At 50.1% G+C, this 9739-nt stretch overlaps 1 protein-coding gene across 1 annotated transcript; it reads right to left on the bottom strand.

Moving 5' to 3' along the window:
* Positions 1 to 250: 250 nt before the first annotated feature.
* On the bottom strand, positions 251 to 4160 carry Syndig1l (synapse differentiation inducing 1 like). Its single transcript, XM_076921666.1, has 3 exons — positions 3393 to 4160; positions 2035 to 2175; positions 251 to 1867 (listed from the first exon to the last, which is right to left on the bottom strand). Exons 1-3 carry the CDS (start codon positions 3804 to 3806, stop codon positions 1709 to 1711), a joined length of 714 nt encoding a protein of 237 aa, XP_076777781.1. The 5' UTR covers positions 3807 to 4160; the 3' UTR covers positions 251 to 1708.
* Positions 4161 to 9739: the final 5579 nt, after the last annotated feature.

The raw sequence follows: 9739 nt of genomic DNA, 5'->3' as shown, positions 1-9739 counted from the left end.
GACCTCCCAGGCTCTTACATCCAGGACAGCTTTTTTGGCAGGCTTATATCTTGTCTTACCTTGCCTTGCTTAAGTCAAGTGCAATCCATCAACCTCCATCCCAGCTTCCCCAGGCGAGTAGTCTATGGGCAGCAGTGGTCTCTGGCCCCCTTTTCTTGAGGTCCATATGAAGATCCAGAACATAAGACTTGGGATACAGTAGAGAAGCATGAGTTATAGGCACAGGACAGCCCGAGACCCCAGATGGCACCAGGTGTTACAGAAAAGTTTATTGTCAGGATAAATAAAGACAGTAAGGGGACATTAAAACTGCCAGTGCAGGGAGTGGAGAGTGGGCAAACCCTGAAGTGAGGAAGATGGGGCGGGTATGGGGCTAGACGGGGCATGGCAATAGTCAGGTCCCCCAAATTGTGCACAATGGTCCATAGCTTAAGTCCATTCAGACCTGCCTTCCCACTGTACCTTGTTCTCTGCTCTTCGTGTCTCTGAAACTCTGACATCTCTTAGTGCCTGGGGGTGGAGGGGTTTGAAAGCAGTCTTAAAGGGTAGTTGTTATCAGTGAAGGTGCCCAGGCACCATTACCACCACTGCCCCATCATTCAGAGATAGGGAAATATCTCAGGTGGAGAGAAAGGCTTGGCCTTCCTGCTCAGGTTGATGGAGGGTCTAGAAATGGCTGCAAAATTACTCCAGACTGGATATTCCAGGCAGAATCCAAGCAGCCTGGGAACCTCCATAGGAGGCTCTTGCACACTGTGCCCACCAGCATGGAGAGTGATGGAGAAGCAAATCCCTTAGGCTTCTGTCTATGTTCCTCCTCTGTCCACATTCCATGTTCCCCAGAGTTCCTTCTCATCCTTTTCCCGTAAGACTGGATCCAGGACCCTACATGCTATAGCTGGGAATTGACAGTATCCTTCTTAGTCTCCATGGGTGGGGTACCCTCTCAGGGCTCTTCCAGCACAGCCCAGAAAGGATGATGGGTGAAGAACTGGAGGTCATGTGATCCTGCAGTATCCCAGGCCTCCATCCTCTGTCACTATATCTGCCTTTTTTTTTCTGGTACAGAAAAGCCCTAGCAACCTACCCTCATTACAGAGATTTTTGGCTCCATCTCTACCTGGGAGACATGGCAGAGAGTCTTCCACAGTAATAGAGAGACATGCAGTACCCAGGGTCAGAGAGAGCAAGGGATGGCTGGGGTCTATGTTTTCCTTTCCTGATTGGAGGGTCTTGGGTCTTTCGGGGGGGTTGGGGGGAAGGTCGGGGGGAGTGGGGCAGTGGCTGAAAATGTGCACAGGTGAGAACCCTCTTGACTGAAAAGTCTGGTCAGGTCCTTTGTCTCTTGGGAACTCTTTTTACTTCCTGGAACCTCCTGCTCTTTCTTTGTGGGGAAGATGGCAAGTAGAGACTGAGCTGCCTGTGGGGCAGAGGTCCTGCAGGGAATGGGCAGAGTCTACTTGGCTAGGCCTGTTGGACAACCCCACTGCTTCTGATCCCCATCCACACCCAGCCTGCTCTGGGACTGGAAACAGTTGGCAAGAGGGCAAGATTGCCCTGTGTGGGCTGCAGAACGGGAGGCCTCTCCTCAGCAAGCTATTGTCACAGGATTTCTTCAGGACCAAGGCTCTCCACAGAATACATGGTTCCAAGCTTTACACCTTCCTCCGGTAAGCCAGGAGAGCCAGGATGGTAGTACTACTGACTACTAGCCATGGCCATTCTGGGACATATACGCAGCCAGAGCTACTACCACAGCCACATAGAGACCGGCTCCCACAGCGATGGAGAGTGTGGCCAGGAAGAGGGCCCGTCGGGAGGTGGTGCTGGCCAGGCGGAAGTCCCCTTTGGAGATGGCCTTGCTGGTCTAGGGAGACAAAAGGTTGACATAAGATAATAGCCCCAACACCCCCCCTCCAAAACAGCCCAGTTCACCAGGTCCTTGACCTCCATCCTGCACGTGAGTGTGAGTATCAAGTCCTCCAGCTGAGAGAGGTGGCCAGGGAGGCACTCCTGGGTCCCCTGTACACTTACCCCCTGGGAGAAGTAGAAGGCAGCAATGCCCAGAGGCCAGAAGCAGCAGAGCATGGAGAAGAGTGTGAGCCCCAAGTGGTCCCTGGGAGGCAGGGTGAGGAAGGTGTCTTCACACTCACTCTCTGTGGAGGTCCCATCGCTCTGCAAGAGAGTGAGGTCTGCTGGCACAACCCAGGGTCTGGGAAACCCTGTCAGACTGACAAGAGTTGAAAACACATGTGGGTCCTTGGGTAAAGGTGCCGGCCACCAATCCCCGGGACCCACATGGTAGAAGAAGATAACTGATTCCTACAGGTTGTCCTCTGATTTCTACATATAGGCTGTGCCCATACACACAATTGGATGATAGATAGACAGACAGACAGACAGACAGACAAATAGACAAGTAGTTTTTGTTGGTGTTTTTTGGTTTTTTGAGACAGGGTTTCTCTGTGTTGTCCTGTCCTGGAACTTGCTCTGTAGACCAGGCTGTCCTGGCACCCAGAGATCTTCAGCCTCTGTTTCTAAGTGCCCAGGGTTAAAGGGTGTGCCACCACCCCGCTAATAAAGTCATTTTAAAATAATTCAACAACAAAACAGGTACTATCCACTGGGCACATACAGAGCAAGCCTTGTCTGCTGTTGAGAGTGGAGGCTGGTCTTGTCACTCTATGTCACTCCACTGAGAGCCTTTTCAGTGACCTGGTGACTGGTATTTCTAGGAACTTCTCACTGCGGAAGAATGCTCAGTCTCTGAACCCAGAGATGTTCATCCCAGGGGAGGGACTGGGGAAGATAGAAGATGAGAAGTGTTCTCAGTCCCAAAGACCAGGAGAACAAGCTAACAAACAATGGAAGGGCTCACAGTGAAAGACCCTGTCACTTTACAAATCACCTTGTAGGAGATATTAAATTACACAGAGCGATATCGGAAAAGCAGGTTATAAAGCCTCATACTTTGTAGGGGAGAGGCACAGAAGAAACAGATCAGTCACCAACATAATCACATTATTTTCAAGTGATTAATAGTTGCTATTTACAGTGGTTGCTCTTGGGTTGATAAATAGTTAACCCAAGCTAGTCCTCCTCTTCCTCCCCCCTTTTTCAGTAGTGTATCATGTAACCCATACTAGCCTTGAACTCACCAGGTAGCCAAGGCTTACTTTGAACTCCTGATCCCTTTGTCTCCACCTCCCAAGTGCTGTGAATGAATCCAAGTTGCCTTCTTTTTTTGTGATGGGGGTCTCACTGTGTAGTGCAGGTTGTCTTTGAAGTCTTTATGTCGACCAAGTTGACATCAAATCCCTCATCTTCCTGCCTCTGCCTCCTGAGTGCTGTCATGCCCACCTTACAATCTACATTTAAAAGATGCTACTTACCTCCTCCTCCTGGCTGTCCTCCTGGCCCTGCAGCTCCTCTTGAACCCCATAGGACACCGTGTGGATGGTTACATCCTCCTCAGCTTGACCAGGTTCTGAGCCCTGCTCTGCAGGCCCCACCAAGGGTTCCCTGGCTTCGGTGAAGCTGGTCTCACAGCTGCCTGCTTTGGGCTCTTTGACCTTGTCCCTCCCCAGGAGGCAGCTGGGCCGATACCAAGCCTCCACGGCCAGTTGCAGGGACCCTGGGTCTAGGAGCTGGTGGGCATGGGCGGGACCAGCACCTCCTAGGAGGTAGGAATACAGCTTCTCTTGGCAGGACCAGCCGGGCGGAGCCTCCGGGTAGGGGTAGGGTCTGTTGAGGTGGGTGGGGCTTCTTGGCAGCAGTGGGTTCTGTAGTTCACTGAGGCTCTCCATGGTTCGACAGGCAGTTGCTAGGGAGAGGAGTCTCCGGCTGCCACTCAGTCTTCACGGAGGAGCCTGTCAGGAGAGCAAGCGAGGCAGTCACAGAGGCCAGGTCCCTGGATACATGGCCTAGAGTGGTTGAGCATGTGAACTCTGTGCTCCCACTTGGCCCTAGGCTCTGCTTTGCTGTTTGTCATCTGTGGGACCTTGAGCTAGCTATTTCTCAGAGCCTCAGTTTCTCTGTCTGTGGAGTGAGGATGGCGGTGGCACTCACTTCAGAAAGTTGGTTCACTCATTTACTTCCTTGGCACATGATCATTCAGCACTAGCTGTATGCCAGGCACCGTACCCAGTGCTGGGAATACAGCAGTGGGAGAGGCAATATACAAACATCGTTGTCTGGGGGGGGGGGGAGGGGGGGAAGTACAGCGCACGGCATCATGTGGGCTTAGGAACTGCAATGGGCAGAACTGACAGAGAGGCTGGAAAGGCTGAGACACGGTAAGCCTGTTCTTGAGATAATAGGAAGGGTACCGTAGCCTGGATCTGAAGGCTGCCCAGAGGCCTGTGTGTCTTAGTTCTTGGGGTATGCAGAGATGTGGAAACACTTTAGGGCAGGGCCTAGTGGGAGGTTTTAGGTCATGGGGAGTGTGGCTTTGAAGTCAATTGCTGGGAGACTGGCTCTCTTGCCTACTCAGTTTTTTCTTTCTTTCTTTTTTTTTTTCCTCCTGACCCCTATAGGAGAACGAGATCTTAGGCTGAAACCTGTGAAGAAGTCAAAATAAGACTCTATTCTTCTGAAATTGATCATTTATTTTTAATCTTTGTTTTTGTTTATCTCAGCACCAAAGCTTATTTCACACAGCCTGAGGAATGTCAGCAAAGGTCCTGTGGCTGGACAGAGGACAACAGGGATGAGAGTCTGGGAGAGGGTAGATGTGGCTCAAGGTACAGGGGGGCTTGAGGGCCAACTGCGTAGCCCTGCTAAGGTCCGAGGGGTTGCAGACACTCAATAGGAGAGATGGGTGGAACCTAGCTCCTGAGGCAATTTCTCAGCTCCTCATGCAGAGGGCTTTGGAGATGGTCTCATCTGACTCTGAACAAATAATGATGCTTTTTTCTTAATATATATATATAATATTAATACATATTATTAATAATATATTAATATATTAATATATATAATAATATAATATATAATATAATATATAATATATAATATTATATATATTATTATACATAATATATACATTAATATATATGTTGAGAGAGAGAGAGAGAGAGAGAGAGAGAGAGAGAGAGATATTCTCTGTGTAGCCCTGACTGTCCTGGAACTTGCTCAGTAGACAAGGTTGGCCTCAAACTCATGGCTCTGCTTGTCTCTGCCTCCTGAGTATAGATTAAAGGCATGAGCCACCACACCCAGCTTTAAATATTTATTTTAAGATGATTATTATTTACTGTTTTTATTTATGTGTATGTATATGTGTGCACAGACATGCAAGCCCTTGAGACGGCTAAAAGAAGGTGCTGTAGTCCCGAAGGCTGGAGTTACAGTTGGTTGTGAGCCACTAGACATGGGTGCTGGGAACTGAACCCTGGGCCTTTGTAAGAGCAGCTGTCACCTATTCAGTCTCCCATCCCCACCCCTATTTATTATTATTATTATTATTGAGACAGGGTTTCTCTGTGCAGCCTTGGTTGTCTTGGAACTCTCTCTCTATAGACCAGGCTAGCCTTGAACTCAGAAGAGATCTGCCTGTTCTGCTCTGCCTCCTGAGTACTGGGATTAAAGATGTATACCACTGTTGCTGGGCTTCATTTACTTATTTTAAGACTGTGTCTTACTATGTTGCCCAGGCTGATTTCAAACTTACTTACACCTGTAAACTCAGCACTCAGGTTTGAGGCCAGCCTTGGCTACATAGTGAGACCTTGTCTCAAAACAAAAACAAAGCTACAGCAAAACTCACTACAGAACAACCAAACAACTAAAGACTATGCAGCCGAAACTGGCCTTGAAACCTTCCTGCCCCAACCTTCTGCTTACTGGGTGTGCACACACACTCCAGGCTTATTGGGGAGGGTGGAGTTTACTGTGTCCAAGTAAACTGAGGATACTTGAAGCTCCCGGGTGATACAGGCCTGTAATCCCAGCTATTTGGGAGGCTGAGACAGGAAGATCACAAAGTTCAAAGTCCACCTGGACTACAGAAATCCTGGGAATTCAGTGGCAGAGCTGGAAAGACGGGTCCAGGTGACATTACAGGTCTTTGGGTAGATGTAACTGAGGGTTAAAGGAGGGTTTATTCTTAAATCTGTGTTAAGCTTGCACAGGGGCTATGTTTATGGCTATAGCTCTTGGCAGGAGAGGGTATTTTTCCTGACCCCCAAAAATGTAGTCTTAGGAAAAGCACTTTAGGCTAACCTGCTTTCTAGATCAACTGAGCTTGGGAAGTTCCTGCAGATCCTACAGCAGAGCATCCTGGGTGCTGAGTCTGCACCAGTTCACCCCAGCAGGAAGTGTACACACTCCACAGGCTCAGATTATGGATGTACTGGGGGGGCTGCCTTCTCTCCCTCCTTCCACTCACTCTCTGTTTACCCAGTACCTGAAAGGTTGGCTGGAGGGAAGAGAAGAGCCACTGTGTATGTCTACAACAGACCCACACTGAGTATGTCTCCAACAGACCCACACCGAGTATGTCTCCAACAGACCCACACCGAGTATGTCTCCAATAGACCCACACCGAGTATGTCTCCAACAGACCCACACTGAGTATGTCTACAACAGATCCACACACTCCAGCAGGGAGGAACAGATACAGAGAGAGGGGCGAAGCAGCCTCAGGGGCTTCCATAGTTTGGATGGTTCGGGTGACTTGCCCTGGGTTTTGGCCTGCAGACTTGGATTCCACCTTGGGTTTGATGAGCTTGCAAGACTCTGAGTCTCATTACCCATAAAGACTAGATGATTCTGGGCGGTGGTGGCGCACGCCTGTGATCCCAGCACTTGATAGGCAGAGGCAGGTGGATCTCTGTGTGTTCAAGGCCAGCCTAGTCTACAGAGCAAGTTCTAGGATAACCAGGGCTACACAGAGAAATCCTGTCTCAAAACAAAAACAATAACAACAACAACAAAAAAATAAGCAACTGATAAAATAAGATAAATAGACAGATGATAAGCCCTACTTGTCCTACGAAGTTGCCTTGGGGATCCACAGAGATGACTGAGGTGACAGGGCCCTGACGATGATACATGGGAGATGCTATCTTTTAAATTGATTTATTTATTTTATATGTATGATACATATACACATGGACAGCACATGTGTGCCCGGTGCCCATAGAGATCAAAAGAGTGTGTCAGATCCCTGGAGCTGGAGTTATGGATAACTGTGAGTCACCATGTGGGTGCTGGGAACTGACTTGGGTTTTCTGGAAGAACAGCCAGTGCTCTTACCCACTGAGCCATCTGTCCAGCCCCAGAGGCTGCAATCTTTATTTCTGGGCTTCAGAACTCTTCACCCACTGGGACCTTTCTGTCAACCCAGTTGCCATTCTGCTGGTGATAGAAGAAGGGAAAGCCTAGGGGGAGATTCCTGTTCCCAGGGTTGAGCTTATCTGATCTCAGCCCCGGTCCCAGCCCCATTAAGCATTCACCATCAATGGCCGGGAAGGAGCCATTTCTACGTTTGCCCCCAGGGAACATGGATGGATTCTAGAGAGATGGCTCTGGAGACAGAATGGCTCCAGGAACAATGTCTGGGTAGTGGATAGAGAGAGAGTACACGGAGGAGAGCAGAGCGGCATTGGGATGGGAGCAGGGCATTGTGGGCATGTCTGAAAGGTCTTAGGCTTCCCTGACTCACCACGGGGGAGAGCATGGGCTGATACCTACGTGAGAGGAAACGTATGAGGAGAGGCTGCCATGGTGCTGAGCCCCTGAGAGTTCTTCACTGGAGCTGGAGCTAGAGGGATGTCTAGTGAAGAATAACAAAGCACACCAGACAAGGCATGTGGCCCAACAGCCCGGCTCCCGAGGCAGAGTGGGTACAGGTGGTGCTGGGGTGCAGGGTGCCATGTGCCTAGGGGCCCTGCTTACACAGCACTCTGCTATGAGTTCCATGTGACTGTCACCCAGCTGTGACAGAAACTTCCCAGTGTAGCAATGGGGCATAAAGCTTGGGTTGGGATGTAGGTTCAGATCACAAATAGGGGACCTCATTTTTCGAAAACTCCCTGGGAATCTAAAAGTAAGGAACCCTGAACTACAGAGATGCGAACAAGTCTCCTTCCTGATGGTAGGAAAATGCAATGCCCGAGGTCTACACTTGTGGAGCTCTGGGGAGATTGCCAGCAGGCCCAGTCTCTCTCTCTCTCTCTCTCTCTCTCTCTCTCTCTCTCTCTCTCTCTCTCTTCTGGTTTTGGTTTTTCGAGACAGGGTTTCTCTGTGTATCTCTGGCTGTCCTGGAACTCACTCTGTAGACCAGGCTGGCCTCAAACTCAGAAATCCACCTGCCTCTGCCTCCCAAGTGCTGGGACTAAAGGTGTGCGCCACCACTGCCCGACAGGCCCAGTCTCTCTAATTCCTGAGGAAAGCTTCTGAACCCCAGGTATCCTCCTGTCTCAGAGCAAATGTGATCTACAGGTGTGGAGGTGGGGGCTACACAAGCCCAGGGCTCATGGGTTGGGAGTCATTGGGGGCTCATTCCTGGTCTGTTGGCCTTTCTTGGCCTGTCAGGTACATTGGGGACCCATTCCTGGTCTGTCGGCCTTTCTTGGCCTGTCAAGTACATTGGGGACTCAGTCCTGGTCTGTCGGCCTTTTTTTTTGGCCTTTCAATTCTCTGAGCTCACCCATGAAGGGTTGGGGGAAGTGCCCACAGAGGGCAATTGTAGTACCAATATTTTATAATTCTGCAGCCTCATGGAGCCCCACAGGAGGGGCTCCTGTTAAAGTAGGGGATAGGTGAACACATTCAGAGTATAGTGAGGTACATCGTCATGATTTCTGCAATTGGCCAGAGGGGCAGGTTGGCTGAGGTGAGAGACAGGCAAAAGATCTGCTTTGGGCAGAGAGACTGCAGTGCCACGAAGTTGGCTCTTCCTTCCCAGCCCCACAGGTGCCACTCTAGTTCCTGTCTTATCTCTACCTACGTCTCCCGAAACCAAGGACATAGCTCCCAGAGGACCCTCAGTCTCTTCTCTAGATAGTCTTAATGGATAGCCCCTGGGTCTAGGGCCCCCAGGGTCTCAGCCAAAGCAGCACCCTGCCTCTCTTCTTGTGGCTGAGGTGTGCAAGGGCCTTGAGGAAGAGTGGGCAGCCCCAGGGCATTTAGATCAGCTACATGCATCAAACCCACTCCTGCCCTAACCTCTATAAGCCTTGCCAGGTCTCTGCCCTTCTTTTTCATGCCCTCTCCTCCCTTCAAAAGGGATGGAGAGATGCCCGGAGACCATGAGGCTGTTCTCAAGCCCAAAGCAGGCAGAAGCAAGTGACCCTAGCTCACTCTCTTCTCCTGTCAGGTTCTCTAGCTCAGACACCCAGCTGAGCCTCTGTAGTCCAGGCCACATACAGCCTTTCCTGGATTCCCTCCCTCCTTGTGCTCTGAGGGGTTCCTCCAGTCCCTTAAGCAAGGCCTGTCCCCTTCATGCACAAAGATGTGTGATTTTTACAGTCACTTGAATGTCCAAGAACTGGAAACAAGTTCAGTAAATGATGGCATACAACCGGGGGGGGGGGGTGAGAGGCCTTTGAATAGGTTCACAAAGAGTAATGACTTGAGAAAGCTCCTTGCCTTTCCAATGAAAAGGAAGAAAAGCAATTGGTGCTCGCAGCCATCTCTACCCCGCCAAATGTCAACAGTGATTAGCGAGCGCCTGGGTGGGAGCACAGGTGATTTTCATCTTCTTCTTCATGTCCTCCTTTTTCCTGTTTCCCAT

This window comes from Arvicanthis niloticus, chromosome 23, assembly GCF_011762505.2.
Source record: "Arvicanthis niloticus isolate mArvNil1 chromosome 23, mArvNil1.pat.X, whole genome shotgun sequence".
Lineage (NCBI taxonomy): Eukaryota > Metazoa > Chordata > Mammalia > Rodentia > Muridae > Arvicanthis > Arvicanthis niloticus.
Note: the sequence above shows the minus strand (reverse complement) of the source record. Positions and strands in the feature narration are given on the sequence as shown.